This window comes from Amphiura filiformis, unplaced genomic scaffold, assembly GCF_039555335.1.
Source record: "Amphiura filiformis unplaced genomic scaffold, Afil_fr2py scaffold_28, whole genome shotgun sequence".
In the NCBI taxonomy this organism is placed as follows: Eukaryota; Metazoa; Echinodermata; class Ophiuroidea; order Amphilepidida; family Amphiuridae; genus Amphiura; species Amphiura filiformis.
In genome coordinates this window covers 657,574-676,843 of record NW_027305492.1, presented here as the reverse complement: position 1 = coordinate 676,843, position 19,270 = coordinate 657,574, and the positions used below count along the sequence as shown (strand labels likewise).

Below are 19,270 nucleotides of genomic sequence, written 5' to 3'. Positions count from 1 at the left end.
TACACCCCCTTTGGAAGATGTGATCTTAACCTTCCACACAGGGAGTGTAAATGTTAAATGGGGTTACCTGAATGGGTGATTCCGTTTGAAATCTATACACCCTTGTGTGGGAGATTAAAGTGTATGGATTTCAACTGAATAGCCCAATCTCATGATCCCAAGATTTATTTTAAAATTTCAGATTGTGCCAAAAATACAGCACCTAAAGTTTGTACGGTTTGTATAAGGCGGAAATTATTCATCTTTTGTTACTGCAGGCGTCAATAAAGTCACAACTCACGCTCGCATAAATTCACATAAGTGTGCACGCCATTCTATATCAATACACAGTGTTATGAGTCTTATTTTTTCCTGCCTTATATAAGCCGAGCAAATTTTAATGCCTTACTTTTTGCAGCGTATTTTAGTTAAAATCAAAGTACATTACAATATATTAATGTTGTATTTTGATAGCATGCTCAATTGTTGGGGTATATTAATATTATATTTAATTGGGGTATACCGTATACATTAATATGAATATATAATAATTTGTACAGGATGGAAACGGGTGGCAGTTCACCCCCACCCCCGCCACCGCCAGCCCCACCGTCGGAACCACCACCTCCACCGCCTCCCCCACCACCAGGCCGGCCTTCCAGCATTAGCACCACACAGAGAAGTCAACAGAATCAACTCTATGGTGGTACTCAGCAACCAAGGTAATGTAACATTGGAATGGAGACTTTGAGGAAAACATTATTTTGTTTGTCAGTGCCGGAGGGTCCCGTCCAGCACCATCCGGCGTAGTGACAACCCTGCTTGCATCCCTATTTTATTGTCTATATTCAGAGATGATACCTTACACTTTCCACAATGCATTTCTTCCTTGTACTGATTTAATGTTCAATGCAACATTGGTCGATTATAACAAAAAATACCTCATCCAGATCTTGCAATTACATTGTGGGAAGTGCAAGGGAGTACAGTTTTTAAGGTCTACTGAGCTCAGCCATGCTTTGCTGTCTTCGATAATGGTTCATGTACGGCAGAGCTTTCGATAGGAACAAGCGAACAGTATACGAGTTTGCTGATATCTATCGGAGCAGTCAGCAAAGCAACATGATTATAAACGCGGTCGATGGTAAAACCATAATTAATTTCCTTTGTGTTCAGTAAGTACATAACGACCCACTCATCAACTACTCAAGTGGTCATTAAATAAGCATGTCTGGGGGCATGTCTGTGGTCAATAGAAAGTCATACTCCAACAGAATGTTTACATAAAGTGGTGTAATTAGGTTTCAAGGGGCTGTTAATTCAAGCATGGTCGTAAAATAGATTTGATCGATATTTGATCAACGCGTGGTATCGGAGCGGTGTGTACAATTGAGCGGAGCCTGAAAAAGTTTGCTACAGGCACTTATGGGTTTGGGCTTTGATAAAAGCCAGGTACCTCTTCGATACAAAGCATTATCGAAGACGGCAAAGGAAGCATGGCTGAGCTCAATAGACCTTAAAAGTTGTACTCCCTAAGATGTCTTCTCTGGTCTATATTTGTCTGTTTGTTTGATCAATGGGATTGAGTCGATATTGTTTTTGAGATATTGGCAAAAACAAATTCTTTCAAATTCTTTGGTTTTATTGTTTTTAGCCATTGATAAATTTCTCATAACTTGGTAACCAGATGTCTGATTTTGATGGGTTTGCATCAAAATCTAGTATTCGTAAGCTGCCGGAAAATGATGTGAAAAACTTCAATAAAAAACTGCTGACACATGACTCATTCCCCTTGATCAGTTCTCTGGACTGATTGGTTCAGATTGCTTAATACCCATATCTTTGTCTCCATATAATAACAAACGTACCATTTTCTTTTCTCACCAGTACATATTATGCAACAACAGTAGCGACCACGCCAGGAACTGCCGCCGCCATGGCTACAAGCACGGGCCAAGCTACAGCATGGCCGGGACAAAACTACCCGCCACCTTCGATGCAAGCGTATGCGCCACAGGCATATAATATGTACCAGCCGGGATCTACTCTATCTGGTTATGCATATGGGATGAATCCAACGGGTGCTGTTGGGGCTAACGCAGGGTAAGTGTACAATATGACTAAATGTGCTTGTGCACAATCACACAAATACATATACGAACACACAAACATGACCCCCCTCCATTGAAGGGTATGTGCCACAGGCATATAATATGTACCACAGCTTTGTAGCTGGAATATTTTTAGTGCTGGGTGGCATTTGATGAAAATCTTGCATGTTTGGCAATTTGTTGTCAAAAACGATCAAATTCTTGACTAATTCAACAAAATTGTGCAATTAATTTTGGGCACTTGAGTGGTGGGCTCCAATGCCAAAATTGCAGCTGAGTGGTGGGCTCCAAAACTGAGTGGTGGGCTCTGCCGCCCACCACGGTCCACTGTAGCTACATGTACAACCCTGATGTACCAGCTGGGATCTACACTATCTGGTTATGCATATGGAATGAATCCAACAGGTGCCGTAGGGGCTAATGCAGGGTAAGTGTACAATATGACCAAATATGCTTGTGCACAATCACACACGCACACACAAAGACCATCCCCTCCATTTAAGCGTCTATGCGCCAGAGGCATATAATATGTACCAGCCGGGATCTATGGGAATGCATAATAGTCTAGTTCACCGCTATTGTTCCCATACACCCAGATGCATCTGGGTGTAAGGGAACAATAGCGGTGAACTAGACTATATGAGATGAATCAAACAGGTGCTGCTGGGGTTAATGTAAGGTAAGTATACAATGGGCCATTCCAGTTCAGTGAAATCTATACACTCACTATGGAAAAAAAGACCATAATCTCCCAATCGGGGTGTGATTTGCAAATGGAGTTATCGGAATAGGTGCAGGAATTTGCCCATTTGCAGGAATCAGAATTTTCAGGTTTTAGCCTGAATTCAGGCTACTGTGTTGTCCAAATTTACGCATTCTTAATTTTCAGCCTGTTTTGGGCCTTTTAAGCCAGAATTCATGCACTTTTTCAGGCTATTTAAAAAAAACCTATTCTCATGCCTGTATTTAAAATCTACACCTGTGTGGGAGATTAAGGTCATGTCTTCCATATATATGAATTTCAACCGGAATAACCCAATAATGATAAAAGTGTATTTGCAAAGGAGGAGCTCATTCTGCACATTGAGGGTTGAGAGCCAGAAGGGCTCAACTCATTTTATTTTTCATGGACTTTTCCCTATTTTTTGTTTTTGTTTTTGATCTAGGTATCTGTCAACAGGAACATACATCCAACCTGCTAGTACATCGTCAGCAGCCAGTTCTTACGTTGTGAATACATCAACGGTACAACAGACTACGCAAGGTTGGAGTCAATCAGCAGCAGGGACCAGTGCATCCAACTATGCGACCTACCCGTCTGCAGCTACTTCAACGGCTAGTTCCAATGCTTATACTGCAGGCTATTTCTCTCAGGTAGGATATTTTTGAGGACCTGAAAAATTATGAAATGTTTGCAATCGAAATGTTGTTAGTGTGTCGATGTGGCAAGTGCTCAAAAAGTACTTTGTAGTTGGGTATAAGACATCACTTTGAGCCATTTAATGAGGACTTATGTAATGAGGACTTATGTAATGAGGACTTATGTAATGAGGACTTATGTAATGAGGATGTGTGTTTAGGACATTGTGCTAAACGAGGACCAAAACATGTGGTGTATTTTCATGTTGGAGTCCAGGGGAATGAGTCACATGTCGGCCCTGGTCAAAAATGAGTTTTACACATGTTTCTAAAGAGGACATTTAGTTGAGCTTTCAGAAACTGAAAACCCCATGTTGATATGACTTTTTCTTGTGAAGTTATGTCAATTTATCAATCGCTGAAAACAATATAAAACAAAAGAATTTTAACACTTTCTTTGCCAATATCTCAAAATCAATATTAGCGACATCCAACTCATTTCCCTTGATCGTGTCACATATACACCCCCACACTCCCACATTCTCAATTATGCTAGCTACAAAACTAAATCCTGCAGTCCTCGATACTCATGCATGGCCAAGATTATCCACTATGTTTGATCAGTTGCGAGAGAGGGGCTTTGGGACTAATTAGGCTAATCAGGTGCCACAGACTACATAATGGCTTTCATGGCCCTGTAGTGAGGAAGGAACAAATAGGGCCAAGATGTTTTGGACTAGTGTTGCAGGGTGATTGATCTATCACCCCGTTGATTTTGTGTGCAGTGTTCTGTGAGAATAAGAAGTTGATTGGAAGTAGCGCAGATGAGAAGTTTACAGCTTGTAGTACAATTTGTTTTTGATATTTTTACATTATTTTTTATATTCTTTAGCCTGTGACTACTAACACAAGTTACCCTGCATCTGGAAGCTCGTCATATTCAAGTCAACCAGCGGCAACCTCTCAGTCAGGTATATGTTAAACTCCATATGCACTACTGCTTTTCTTCAGTGCCCCCTGATTGGTTAATTACATGATACAATCATCGGAATAACAAATCAAAATATAGCTCTCAGATCTCTCACCAATTTTAAGCTTAATCCCCTTCAGCCCTACTGACTTTTCTTACCATATCTCTGATTGGCTCAATGCATGATACAGCCATCTTTGTAACCAATTAAAATAGTTCTTACAGGTTGTTAATTTGGCCAATGGTGCTCATTCTGCCGATCGGCATGACAACACTTGTGATAGATCGCTGCCGATATTCTGCTGTTCCATCTTTCGCTCTCAGAAACTAAGGTGACACTGACCATTGCACTCAATGGGGGAAATCACAAAACATGTCATAAAATAAATACCTATTGGTCAAACAATTCAAAAAGTTTGATTTCTTATCAGGGGAATAAACTCCCAATAATTACTAAAGGAAAAACAAATTGCTGTTTTCTATGCAAAGAAAACTGAATGGCCCTGTATAAACCAATAGGGATTTCACGAGGGTGTCCCCTTTGACAGACGTGGGAAATGGGTAAGTGCACTGGATGGAACGACCTCGACCGAGAGAATAGCTCATGCTTATTTAATTTATATTTCTATATATGTCCAGGTGCATATTCCTCGCAGACTGCTTCCTCAAGTGACACAAGCTACAACTATAACAATTATCAGTCTGACCAATCAGGAGCATCTACCTACGACACCACCAACCAATCAGCTGCTTCAAATTACAATAACGATGACAATGACATGAGCACCAACTGGCCTGATACTGACACGTTGAGCACAGCGGAGACAACAAGGCAGACCACACAGTCTTCAGTTCCGTATACCACGACCAACTAGAAAAAAACAAGGGATACTAGTGCTAGTAGTAAGGATGATCAAGGTAGTGCTAATGCATGGCTGGCATCTTATGGAACCTGGCCTGACAGGGAAGAAGCGGTCAGTATTTTAGTAGGCAACATGGCTCAAAGTTGGATGTTTCCTTCATGTGAAGACTTAATTAAGGGATTATATGGCATAAAGCTTATAATACATCAATGAAGTTTTCACACTCCATATCACCTCTATTTGTGACTATACCTCCGGGATTATCAAACTAGCGCAGTGTAAATATCCCAAAATCCTTGTACACACATTCCACAGTGTATTCTTGCCAAATTTGTGGTGGTCACTTTTTGACTTTAATTATGAGCCTGACGTAATTGTCAATCAAATTCCCTACGATCCTTGAGTGCTTAATAACGCGTAAAAGGAAGGTCAATTTATCTGGTGCCGCTCGGAGAAAAGGAATAGCCGAAAATGGAGAAATATTGTGTGACTTTTACAAGGCAAAAAGCAACTTTTCTAGGCATTGTTGACATGGTGCCTTCGGGAAAGAAAGTTTCTTACTATAAAGACCTAACTTTTGAGATGGTTTGTATGTTTGAAGGTGCAAAATTAACAATAAGGCGCCCGGTTTTACCGCCGCATTCAGCAACTCATATCATCATGACACTTGTAAACAAACCGGTGTCGAGTTTGATTGACAGTTGACGTCAGACGCAAACTAGTCTTTATCTTTGTCTTCCATTATACAATTACTTAAATACACATTTCAAATGATTATTCAGCACAAACCGGAAGGGGAATCCCCAGATGTGGGCTGTACAAACCTTTTTTTGGGGGGGGGGGGCTTATGCCAGTTCACCCGAACTCGCTTACCTATATGAAGAGCTTATTTCCAAACCGTGTTAAGTTCACAAACACATGTTTCTGGATTACCTGTGCGATATTGCAATGGGTTTTGATGCTATAGGTATTATAATTTCAGTTGGATGCACCATTACAAAGCAAACAGTGGATGGATGCACAGTAACAATTCTGTGTGAGGCCTTTGGTTCCCAAATGAGAACAGTAGTCTGCATATTGTTAAGCAGCATTGTTGTGGTAAATAATGGCTTGTTGATGGTACAACTTATTGTTTGTCATAAACCTGTAGAACATTTTGTTATTGTTAAATTTCAGATGGAGAAAAGATTCCGGTCACGGTGGAGTAACAATGAGGAGTCGTCTAAAGCAGTCAAAGGAGTGAGCATGGGAAAAGCTCTGACGACTTCCAAATTTAAGATGATGCAATGCAAGGATTGTAATGTGTTCTTGAGCAGTCAGGAGCAGTACAAAGAGGTCAGTCATTGTTCCTTCCTTCCTTTTGTTTCAGTGCTGCTTCACCAAGATGGGAAAAATGTGCTATGTTTGCGTGCAGATGTGGAACAGGGATGGTGCAATTGTTAATAACACGGTCCCTGGGGGCTGAAGAAAATTCAATTTGCCGCCCCTTCGTCAACAGCCCGAAAAGGAAAAGGATTAAAGGCGATAGCGCCCTAAAACCAGCACATTATGATGTATAGTAACATTTTTTCAATAATTTTTCAAATTTTTTCCGCCTTTTCCTTTACTAATTCTTTTGCCGCCCCTTCTTCTTCCACCGCCCCTCTTTTTGCCGCCCCTTCTTCTTCCGTCGCCCCTTAATTTTGGCCGCCTCCTGCATTTACCCCGGGGGGCTCGCGCCCCCAAAGCCCCCCCTAAATATGCGCATGACAGGTGCAATTAAAACATTCAGGCACATACAGCTTATCTGGATGAGCCCCTTAAGGGTGGTCTTAATCCTTGAATTATGGAAACTGCTGAATTATTGGTTTAAAGTATATAAAAGTATGCATATTTAGAATGGCAAAGACTTGATAAATTCAGCTGTAAGGTCAAATTTGGGCCAAAATGCTTATTTTTGGAGAAAATCCAAAAAACTTTTTTTGTTGCCCAAATTTTTTTGGTCAACGTAACAAAAAAATTCTTGGGCCAAAAATATTTGTTTTTATTAATTTTTAAAAACGAGTAAAAAAACATTTTTTTGGATTTACAACGAAAATGAGCATTTTGGCCCAAATTTGACCTCACAGATGAATTCATCAAGGCATTGCCATTCTAAAAATGTATACTTTTATATTCTTTATACCAACAATTTAGCAGTTATGAGGCCCAAAAGTTTCCATAGTTCCAGGGTTAAGACCACCCTTTAACACATGCTTGAAGGCATCGAGGGAGGGTGACGGGCTGGATCCTACTCCATGATATTCCAATCCCTACTTGTGCAGGGGAAGAAGGGTGAAGTATAGACCAGTGCCTTGTCTAAAGGAAATTCTGAGGCAGGATTCTGAGGTGGAGCCATTATATGCCCATATAAGGCTGTTGTTATGTAGATATCCTGTTCTGCGAGCGGTACAAAATAGTGACTGTTAGGCCTGATTACCTGGAGGGCTGAGCCCAAGGTCTTAGGCAGGATTTGAAGGTTTGGGTATGTAAATTCAAAAACCTGGGTGTGTAAATTTTATGATTTGTGTACAAAGTATAGGCCATGTTGGTAAAAAATGGGTGCGTAACTTACACATTTGAGGTGTGTAAAACACTCCCTACACGGCTGGCTGCCTAAGCCCTTGTTGGCTGGCACAGTTCACCAACCTGCACTGTTCATCACATAAGCAAAAGTGACCGCTGGTGCAGAGCAGAGTCATACTATTTACAAGACTACAATGTTGTCCTCCGAATCGGTACTCACCAGCGAAGTGGTTACATAACTCCCTGGTAATTGGATCACACACTTTTTGGAATTGGTAGTGCATGCCGTAGACTTTGTGTTGCGATAATTTCGATTGTGGTGCCGAACTCAAAAGCGTGATCCAGTTGACATAGTGATAATCGGATTACACGTAACACTTCGCTGGTGTACAGGCAGTCTGTACAGAGTACCGCTAGCCTGACTTTAGTGGGATTATTGTGACCACTCAAACATGGTAATGCCTTTGCATTGTGTATGGTAGTTTTGGGTCTGTGTCAATAAATCTTACCTTGTTGCCAGTTAACTGGTATATTCATGGAGCTAAAAATGTTTGCATGTGATTAGTTCTCAATGTATCTGATAACCTCTGAGCCCATTTTAATATTTGACCCTGCAGCATATGGTGAGCGAGAAGCACATCTTGAAGATCGGTGGCAATATGGAACAGGTCCGATCAGCACAGAAGGCTCAGGAAGAAATGGACAGACCAAGATTCCACCCGTACTGGAGAAAAGAAAGACAATCTCATCAACAGCAGCAGGTTTGTAGATGAAATTACCTTTGTTGGTGTCATAGATGTGTTAACATAGCATGCTATTTAAGCCATAGCCGTGTATCAAAAACAAAATGACACATTATACTCAATCTGTAATTTCTCTACTTACGTAGAGAAATTAGCTGGATGTATTTGTCAATAATGCTATTTTCCGCATTTTTCATTTCAAAAATACTTAAGGGGGTACTACACCCCTGGCCAATTTTGTGCCAATTTTTGCATTTTTCTCAAAAATTATAGCGCATTGGTGACAAGTAAGATATGTACGGTATATTATAGGGGCAAGGACTGCAACTACTGCACTGAATATTCAACAACTCAAGGCAAGTAGAATTATTGATTTATTGATCAAATATTGGTTTTCCCTCATTTTGACTGTAACTCCACAACTGTTGTCTGTGCTGAAATAAAATTTCCAGTGCAGTAGTTGTAGTCCTTGCCCTATAATATACATATCTTACTTGTCACCAATGCGCTATAATTTTTGAAAACAATGCAAAAATAGGCACAAAATTTTGCAGGGGTGTAGTACCCCCTTAATGACAATTTAATGACTTATCCTTCACTTTTCAGCAATTTATACACAATTTTATTGTATTTTTTACTCTTTTGCAGGGATCACTGAATAAGGCTTTAATGTCATAATATGTGATGTGATCAAGCAAAATCAGTCAGAAGTTTGAAATATTGATTTTCAGATAAATAGCCAAACAAAGGAAATAATTTCTTTTGTTGCTTGTTTTAGACACACTTCAACTGTTCATATCTTTGGAACTACAATGTAAATGTTCAATTTCAATGGGTCTTTCTGCAAAATGTAGCTTTGCAAATGATTTATGCAATCATACAGGAAAATTAAATATGTCCAACTTGCTTGATCATACCACATAATTATATGATTTCGGTCAATTTTTAATTATGTTATTCTTTTCCAAAAATTATTACATAATATTAGCAACAACTGTTAACGCGGCTGTGTACTCAAGACGTTGTTTCTTTCGCAAAATTAAGCTTTTTTTGATATTTGTTACTTTGTTATGTTTTTTATAAATACAAGGAAAGAAAATCCAGATTTATAAACTCCAACCGCGCTTATTTTATGGATTTTATTTCACTATTTCATTCGTGTTTGCAATTTTAAAAGAGAGAAAATCTTTGTTGTATCAGCGGGGGTGACACGCCAAGAACAACGCATCGCGCTATGATCGCGCAATTTGTTAACGCACAGATACGCTTACGCATACGCGACGCTTATCTGCATGCGTGGCGCATCCTTTGGCAACACCAATTTCAAGTGGTCAAATGGCTCCGTTTTAGCTGATAAAATGTGGGTTTTTTCAAGTTCTTTTCCTCGATTTGAATATCAAGTTATGAATGGATTTCGCTCAAACTTCTCAACGGGCTGTGGATTTACCCGATGTTCACATAATATAAGGTAGAAAAGCGAAAACTGCCGCATTCTCCTGTGAGATTCGATGAAAGGGCAAAATGTGACCACTTTAAACTTTAACGGCCATTATTTCAATGTTCATTTTCTCGGTAAAATGACGATTTAGGTACACGATAACTCAATAAATACAGCATCTATAGGTAAGCAAATTATGATCATCGTAAAAAGCATGATCGACTCAAGAAACGGTTTTCTCATTTTTTTTATATTTTGGTCTATTTCCGATTTTAGGCATCATTTTGTGCAAATAGGCGTTTGTGAATTTTAAAAAGTTCAATTTGATGCCTTATATGGTCAATATCTCAAAAACTAAGGCCAATATCAAAAAAATAAAAAAAACGTTTTTGGAATGGAGCCTCAAGATTGAGCTAAAAACAAAATAAAATATTTTGGAAAGAGTGTTTTTTGTTATGATGTACCTAACAAATATTGCCAAAAACTCACTTTTTGTGATTTTCTTCATAATTGTTGTTTTTACCCCAAATCTGTATTTATATTAAGATTTATTGATGTCTTGCCTTTATAAAAATGTATACTTTTATATGTCTTGCGCGGATAATTACAAAGTTATTGCACTTTTACTACATGCATGTCTGAGAGTACACAGCCACCTTAAGGCAGTTTTCTGACCGAAATAATGAGGTAAAATGAAAGAAAACCACTTAGCCGCTTAACTGTGGAGCTCTATGGGGTAATTGTCTAGTTTTATTTTGAAAACTCAAAATTTTATTGTTAGTAATTCACTTCTGGCCAACAGTCTTTCACATGGTAATGTAAACACAACGCATAAAGAAAGTTTGCACTTATGTTACCATCCTATACCAAAACCTGATCTTGATATGATAATTTGATTAATAAGATCGTGTGCAGAATCTTGTTAGAACCAATGTTGATACCAAATTTGCTTTCAAACACTCTAAATTGGCAAAGATTGATACCAATAAAACTTGGTGCATTTGTAAATTTGTAAAAAGGAGCATTCAGACCTGTAGAGGTAAATTGTAGAGCCTGGGATTCCTGCATGCAAAGTTGTTATCCTTGTGGTATTTTTGTGTGTTCGGGTTAACAAAGGCCGCAATCCAGAAAAGTACATGTTAATTAACTGAACACCGGACACTATTTTTTGCTATCGGAAGTTAAAGAAGGAACAAATCATTAAGAGAAGATTAACAAAGAAGTCACTTGGTACCCCAAGATTCGAACCTTAGACCCCTCGCATGCCAAGCACACGATCACCCACGGGTAGCCACCAGGGGTGCACTGGCCCGGCCAGTAATTCCCTGAGCATATAGCACTTACTGTGATTGTGTCATTGCATCCCCTGGGATTTATGCATGCGCAGTGGCTATTAAGGTTAATATTGTAAAATGTCCTTTAATTCAGCCATCTTAATCTGATACATGTAGATAGTTGTTAAAGCCATAATGTATGATTTCCATCAAATTTAAATTTGTTATTCTTTACCCAAAAGTGCTGAAATAATATTAGTAATAACTGCTGGAGAGGCTTTCTGTCCATTTAAGCTTAAGTAACAAGGCAAAGTGAAAGAAACTCCACTGGCTATTTTAGTGGTTCAACATGGAGTTTTATGGTGAATAATAAAGTCATAATTATGACTTTTTGTCAAAATTGCTCTATTGACATATAAACACATCAAATTTAGCTGATTCCATTTAGGGACACATGTAAACATTACAAATATTCCACAAAATCAGTTTCATATTATACAATCGTACATTACGGCTTTAATAAACCACAAATGAATGAATGAATAATGAATATCCATACATATAACATATTTGCTATAACTTTGCTTCATTTCAGGAGGGTGACCGAGGAGACATCTCGCAAGTAACCACAGATTTCCTGAGCACCAAACAACAACTTTCGCAGAAAACCATAGACCAGGTGGAAGAGGAGAAAGCCAGGATGTTTGGCATGCGTTACGAAGTGAAACTGTCAAGCGTCCGGGATCCAGGGGGTTTCGCACCGGGCCGATTTGGGAAGGTCAGGACGGGTCGCAGGTCAGGAGGAGTGAAAAATAGAGAGCGAAGGGAGCAGAATAGAGTCCGCCGTGAGAAGCAACACTCGGGAAGAGTGACACGATCCGACGATGAGGACGACATATACAGGAAGCTTCCCAGCCAAATGGAGCATCGTGGTCTAGGGTACGTGGAAAGAGGAGGGTATCCTGAAATAAAGGATGAGGTCAAACTGGATGCGTTTGTTAAGAAAGGCCAGTTGCACATGGACACTGGCATGAGGCTAGATAAGTTCATGCAGAAGTCAAAGGAAGAAAGGATGGGAGCACCAAAATTGCCAGAATCAGGAATGCCGCAATTTGGCAGGGCGCCACCTCCTAAGGAATACGAAATGCCCAGGCAGTCATTGATTCCGAAAGGATTCGGTGCGAAGAAGACCAATAGGGACAATGTGTTTAAAATCTCCTTTGATTCACCTCTGGACATGATGCGTGCTGCAATCGTCATACCACTGCTGGTGCCGTATTTGAATATCTCCGGCATGGATAAGATAAAAGAGGCAATGCTTAGAGGGATAATGCCTCCAGAGTTTGGCAATGATGCGGAAGGCTTAGATTTGATAGATGCTTCCAAGATAGTTGCATCAGACTTGGAAAAGACCCAGAATGAAGAAAAGGATGTTGCAGGAGGAGACAAGAAGAGACGGAAGAAAGATGATGAGGATAATGATTCCTCCGCAGAACCAACCCCAACTCTCAGCAACTTTCTGAAAAATGCTGGGCATGGACAATCGGCATCAGCAATGAATGTACCAGACTGGAACCAAGATGGCGATTCTGTACGAGACCCATCAAGAAAGAAACTCTTGTCGAATTTATCCAGTGTCTTGGATAAACCGGACGTCCTACACAATCCGGCCGTGCTAAGTTTCCTTGCGCAACCCCAACCGGCAGTTGTGGCCAAGGTGAAGCCTGCTAAACCGATCATGAAGAAGTTGCCGCCGGCCCTCGTCGAAGAGATCATCTTCAAAGCGCAATGTATCGCCGACGAAATGGAGATGCAAATGGAGATGGCAATGCACAGAAAACGAGAGGCGGAGCTCGAGGCACAATACCGCAAGGAAATGATGCTGCAAGAGATACTGCACAAGATGTACGGAGGACCTGGGTTACTTGGTGAGAGTCCCATGAATCGGATTCCTTTACGACGAAGCCGCAGTTTGGATGGTTTGGATAATGATGATTACTATGGGGATAATGACTATGATGGTGACTATGATGAGGATTATTTTGATGATGAAGTGGATAATGATCAGTATGCAAGAAGATTTGGATTCGAGGAGGAAGATTATGACGATGATGATCGTCGGACTATGCTTGGCCCTAGAGGGCGCTTCAACAGGATGGAACCAGGTCCACGAGGGGGAGCTAGACCATTATTGGAGAGGGGTCTGGGTGGTGGAGTGGATAATGACCAGTATGCAAGAAGATTTGGATTCGAGGAGGAAGATTATGACGATGATGATCGTCCGAATATGCATGGACCTAGAGGGCACTTCAATAGGATGGAACCAGGTTTACGAGAGGGAACTAGACCATTATTGGAGGAACCAGGTCCACGAGGGGGAGCTAGACCATTATTGGAGGAACCAGGTCCACCAAGGAGAGCTAGACCATTATTGGAGGAACCAGGTCCACCAAGGAGAGCTAGACCATTTTTGGAGGAACCAGCTGCAGGTCCACAAGGGGGAGTTAGACCATTTTTGGAGGAACCAGGTCCACCAAGGAGAGCTAGACCATTTTGGAGGAACCAGATCCACGAGGGGAGGTAGACCATTTTGGAGGAACCAGATCCACGAGGGGAGGTAGACCATTATTGGAGGAACCAGGTCCACCAAGGAGAGCTAGACCAATTTTGGAGGAACCAGGTCCACGAGGGGGAGGTAGACCATTATTGGAGAGGGGTCTGGGTGGTTTTAATGATGGGAGACCTAGACCATTACCGGAAAGGAGACCTGGTGATTTTGACGATGCAAGAGATATGCACGACCCAGGAGAATTTTACGGACGTAGGTTGTACGAGGGCCCAGATGAATTTGATAGAATACCTCCTCGCAGCATGTACGAAAGAGCCAAGATTGGTCTTGATCAAGATGAAGATGATGAATTTAGTAACTACAGGAATAGAATGAAAGGAAGCAATCCTTCGCAGAGCGAGGATCGCAAAAGCGGTACAAGCGGAAGAGGAGCTTGAAGAAAAAACGAGAGCGTAGAAGACAGCGAAGAAAAGCAAAGAAGGAACGGCAAAGACAAGCAGCAGCAGAAGAGGCGAGTGATGATGACGACGACGACGACAATGAACCTTCGCACCTGTATCGAAGCGCACTCCCGCCTCAGTTGTTAGCAGCTATCAGTAGTACTAAAGCCAACACGAGAAAAGAGGAAACATCTACTTCACATGATCCACTTGAAGGAGATGAGTATAGTGTATTCAGAGCTAAGATGAAGAAACAGAAAACTGGAGAGACTCAAGAGGCATTACGTCCGATCAGAAGTACATTACCAGCACAACTGGCGCTTGGTAGTGGGCAGAAGCAGATGGGCCAGAGGAAGCAGGATGTAGAAGGGAAAGATGGAGATGATAGTAGTCAGCCACCCCGTCATTTCAGAAGTGCTTTACCTCCGCAACTGTTGGCAGCTGTTAGTAGTACTGAAGCAGAGTCGAGGAAAGATGAAGGGGAAGAGTATAGTGTTTTCAGAGCGAAGACAGCGAAGACGATGAAGAAACAGAAACCAGGACCGACTCAAGAAGTATCACGTCCAATTATAAGCGCACTTCCACCTCAACTGTTAGCAGCTGCCAGCAGTACTGAAGCCGATTCAAGAAAAGAGAAAGCAGCAGGTGATCATCTGGAAGGAGATGAGTATAGTGTATTCAGAGCTAAGATGAAGAAACAGAAACCTGGACAGGTGCAAGAGGCATCCCGTCCGATCAGAAGCGCACTCCCACCTCAACTGTTAGCATCTGCCAGCAGTACTGATGCCGATTCAAGAAAAGAGAAAGCGGGTGTTTCACCTGATCCTCTTGCAGGAGATGAGTATAGCGTATTCAGAGCTAAAATGAAGAAACAGAAAGCTGGACCAACTCAAGAGGCATTGCATCCAAATAGAAGCGCCCTCCCACCTCAACTGTTAGCAACTGCCGGCAGTACAGATGCAGATTCAAGAAAAGAACCAACTTCTACGCCTAAATCAAAAGATGCAATTGTAAAAGCACCTGATCTTCCAAAAGGAGATGATTATAGCATTTTCAGGGCTAAAATGATGCAGAAGAAACAGAAGCCGGGACCGACTGAAGAGACAGTCCATCATCATAGAAGTTCTTTACCACCCCAATTGTTGGCGATGATGAGCTCACAAAAAACAGATTCTGGGAAGGGAAATGCACAGCCAAAGAAAAACATTCCATCTCAAGATACGGAGAAGAAAGAAAGCAAGAAGAAAGTGAGCGAAACTGTAGAAAGTATGGAGGTCGATAACAAGCCAAGTCAGGTCAAAATTGACATGTCACCTGAGGAAAAACAAGCAGCAATGAAATCATTCAAGATTCCAAAGAAACAACAGCCACCACCACCGAAGAAAGCCAAAAAGACAGTCAAACCTGCCAAAGAACCGCAAACCAAAGATGTATCATCTCATCCCATCAGAAGTGCAATACCAGCTCAGTTGTTGATGGGGGATAGTGGGGGTGAATCTTCATCTTCCACTTCCTCCACGGTTGAATCGAGGGCTCAGAAAATGGGCCTAGCTACGGAGGATTGGAAGCAGGAGAAAGGTGGGGGAACCATCTCACGGAGGTCATCTCGAAAACGCACACGATAGAGGAGAAGCGACCCACTCAGAATTTTCAATAAGATATGCCCCAGCTTGATCACTCCATAATAAGTGATGCAAGTAAATCAAACTTCAGTCGAGTACAAGGAGAAACCAAACTCTTAATAAGGAGAAACAAATTCCTTTATAAGGAGTAATAAATTCCTAATAAGGTAAAGCCATCCTCAGCCTGCAATGGAAGTGAAGCAGAATAAAAGGTTGGGGGCAATATGAGAAGGAGATCAACTCAAAAATGCACATGGTACAATATTGTATTATTGTGTTTAACTTCGAGGTGTGCTTTCTTACTTTAAGGGGGTACTACACCGCTGGCCAATTTTGTGCCTATTTTTGCATTTTTCTCAAAAATTATAGCGCATTGGTGATAGGTAAGATAATTATAGGGACAAGGACTACAACTACTGCACTGAAAATTCAGCAACTCAAGGCAAGTAGTTCTTGATTTATTGATCAAATTTTGGTTTTCCCTCATTTTTGACTGTAACTCCACAACTGTTGTCTGTGCTGAAATAAAATTTCCAGTGCAGTAGTTGTAGTCCTTGCCCCTATGATATACATATCTTACTTGTTACCAATGCACTATAATTTTTGAGAAAAATGCAAAAATATGCACAAAATTGTGCAGGGGTGTAGCACCCCCTTAAATCCAATTTTTCAAGTCATTTAATCATGGGATTTTTGGATTTAAACAAGTAACATTTACATTTCAGGATGTTTCCAAGTTATTTTCCGGTAAACCTCATAAGTATTTTTAAATGTTGCTGAACTGTGAGGAAGTCTAACGTTTAATGTGTAATTTCCCACATCGTTAACTAAGTTGAACATGAGGTATAATTATCATAGACCATTTGACATGTGACATCATTGTTCTTAACGTTATTGGATAAAATCTTTTAATTTTGTTATAAATGTTTTTACAATGTGCCCTATTATAGATATTTTGAACACAATGTGCTATTATGGACAGCTGACAGATGAATGAAATAAAATTTTATATATTTTTGTATAAAAGTAAAACAACATTTGGCAACTTGTGATATCATTCTTAAAGGATGCAATCACTCAAATCAACACACATTAAAGCAATATTGTATAGTGTAAAATTTCATGAAAAATGGAGTTAGTTTTCGCTATCAGATTTGTCTCTTTAATTTTGAGCCAAACAGATGATGTTAAAACAAAGAAACTTGATATTTCATTTCAAGCATCTATATTGTTGAAGCGTGTCAGTCTATAGTTAATGATTAACACAAGCAACAAGACATTTCAGTTATAGTTCAGTTGTACTAATGGGCTATTCCATTTAAAATCCACACTACCCCTGTAGAAGATTTTGGAAATATCTGCCACAGGGGGAGTATGTTTTTCAAATGTAAAGTCACAGCTAATCATTTTGAAACCCATACTCCCTCTGTATTATGGCTTTACCTAAATCTTCCACACTGGAGTGAGTTTTTCAAATGGAAGTTACCCAATTGTCTATTCTATTGATAACTCATACTCCCTCTGTAGAAGACTTAAGTTAAATCTTCCACAGGGGTAGTGTGGATTTTAAATGGAATAGCCCAATATTACTATTTTATAGTGTTTTCTTTGTTTTGAGTAAAAATCTCAGATTTTGTCACAATACAGGCCATGTGTATGGCAGGCATTTTTATATTTATAGTCAACAAAGCTGATGGGTACCAATCATTTTCATAGGCTATTAGGCTAAAAATTTTGGAGTAAATATTACAATATTGCTTTACTGTTTTCTTCTGTCTGTGATAATAATTGTTGGAAACATTTCACTTTTCATTTGATGGAGAGGGAAATCTGTCTTTGTTATACATGTCAAAGGGACAAATACATGTGTATAGTTCCAATTCATTGTTGTTTGCTTTATGTATGGGCTGTAATCTTTACATTATATAATTATGTTTGTGACAGAGCTGATAGCCTGTAACCTGTGTTCATGTGGTCAAGGTAATTGTTTGGATGTCAACTGGTGGTCAGTGGCAGTGACACAGGGGAATGCTTGTACAATCCTGATCACAAAAGTGCTGCAAAAGTGGTTTCTGAAATGGCTGATTTTCGGTATAAATTCAGGGTATGGTGGGATTTTTGGGATAAATTGGAATACTTTGGTGATATACAATGTACATTGTTATCCTTTGTCTTTCTTGCATTTTTTACACAAGTGTGGGAAGGTCAAACAGACTCATAACTTTGTGAACTGGTAGTCTCGTTCCTATATCACATCAAAGGAACAAGACTACCAGTTCCCGCGGGCGATGCAGTGAGCCTGGAAAGCACCTGTGATCAAGATGGCATACCCTGCTATCGAAAGCTAAGAAACGCAAGTTTGAATCTCTGGATTTGCCTATCAAAAGTTGAATAACCTCTCACTTTGTTTGCCAAATCTTTGGCATGGGAAAACAAGAAGATAGAAAGTTTCCACTTTTGCAGTGTCGATAGTGAAATGTTGTATGCATATACCTAGCTGTGTCTTGTTAAAATTGCCAACTTCTTTTTGGTTAAGGGCAGCCCTCGAATTAACCCATGGCACCCCTTCATTATAAAATCATCTATCTATGTTTGTGTGGGTTTTCTTCATTTCTGAGAAATTGCCTTGGTGCCCTTCTCAAATTTTTAACAGTTGCTATGATGATGCCCTCTTAATTGAAATATTACAAACTGCCATGCTGCCTTGCCTTTTCAGTGAAAATCCAAAGCAATTATCAATTTGCCCTAAAAAAGTTGCCGTGCCCCTTCAGATCCTTAATTCGAGGGCTGGTTAAGGGTATGGCATTGAGTGTGCCTGTGTTATGGCCTGGGTACATCTTGCCAGTTGTACAGTGGTCAAAATGTACAAAATATAGTTTGGATGGGCACAGGTCAAGAGGCACCCAGTAGCATGTGGTATCCAATTTGAGGTGGGTGGGTTCCTGGAATTGTTGAGGGGTCACTTGCAGGGTCACCGGTGGGGTTTTGGGTATTTTTTTTCTATGGACTTTGTCAGATTGTGACTCTGATTGGGGACACATGCAACTGTACCTATTACATACCCGTAGTATAACACTATGCTACTGGATGCACCTCATGGCAAATTATAAGCATTCTGATCTTTGGTCTGTATTGCGAGAACCGATCGATGCATATATGGTATATGGAAAAGACATACTGTTGTAATAATGTTTAGAATATGAATGTTATTATACATTTCCCCACTTTCAATGTTGGGAAGAGGGGAATCTGTGATATGGGTAATTATATATATTAAGCACTTTTCAATTATTGTTGAAAACTTGGAAGACTGATATATGACATGTTGAATCTACTATGGTTAAAGGTAATCTCTATA

General features: G+C 40.3%; 1 protein-coding gene across 1 annotated transcript; it reads left to right on the top strand.

Annotated features, from left to right (window-relative positions):
- Positions 1-540: 540 nt before the first annotated feature.
- On the top strand, positions 541-8,580 carry LOC140143791 (uncharacterized). The gene is made up of 7 exons (XM_072165606.1): positions 541-701; positions 1,867-2,082; positions 3,257-3,464; positions 4,342-4,420; positions 5,059-5,393; positions 6,459-6,617; positions 8,444-8,580. Exons 1-5 carry the CDS (start codon positions 541-543, stop codon positions 5,292-5,294), a joined length of 900 nt encoding a protein of 299 aa, XP_072021707.1. The 3' UTR covers positions 5,295-5,393; positions 6,459-6,617; positions 8,444-8,580.
- The last annotated feature ends 10,690 nt before the right edge of the window (positions 8,581-19,270 follow it).

Bases quoted from the DNA above. Each gene is read 5' to 3' on its own strand.
- LOC140143791 (XM_072165606.1), top strand. From the start codon at position 541: ATGGAAACGGGTGGCAGTTCACCCCCACCCCCGCCACCGCCAGCCCCA. The intron at 2,083-3,256 runs GTAAGTGTACAA...TTTTTGATCTAG, and splicing joins GCTGTTGGGGCTAACGCAGG to GTATCTGTCAACAGGAACAT. The intron at 3,465-4,341 runs GTAGGATATTTT...TATATTCTTTAG, and splicing joins CTGCAGGCTATTTCTCTCAG to CCTGTGACTACTAACACAAG.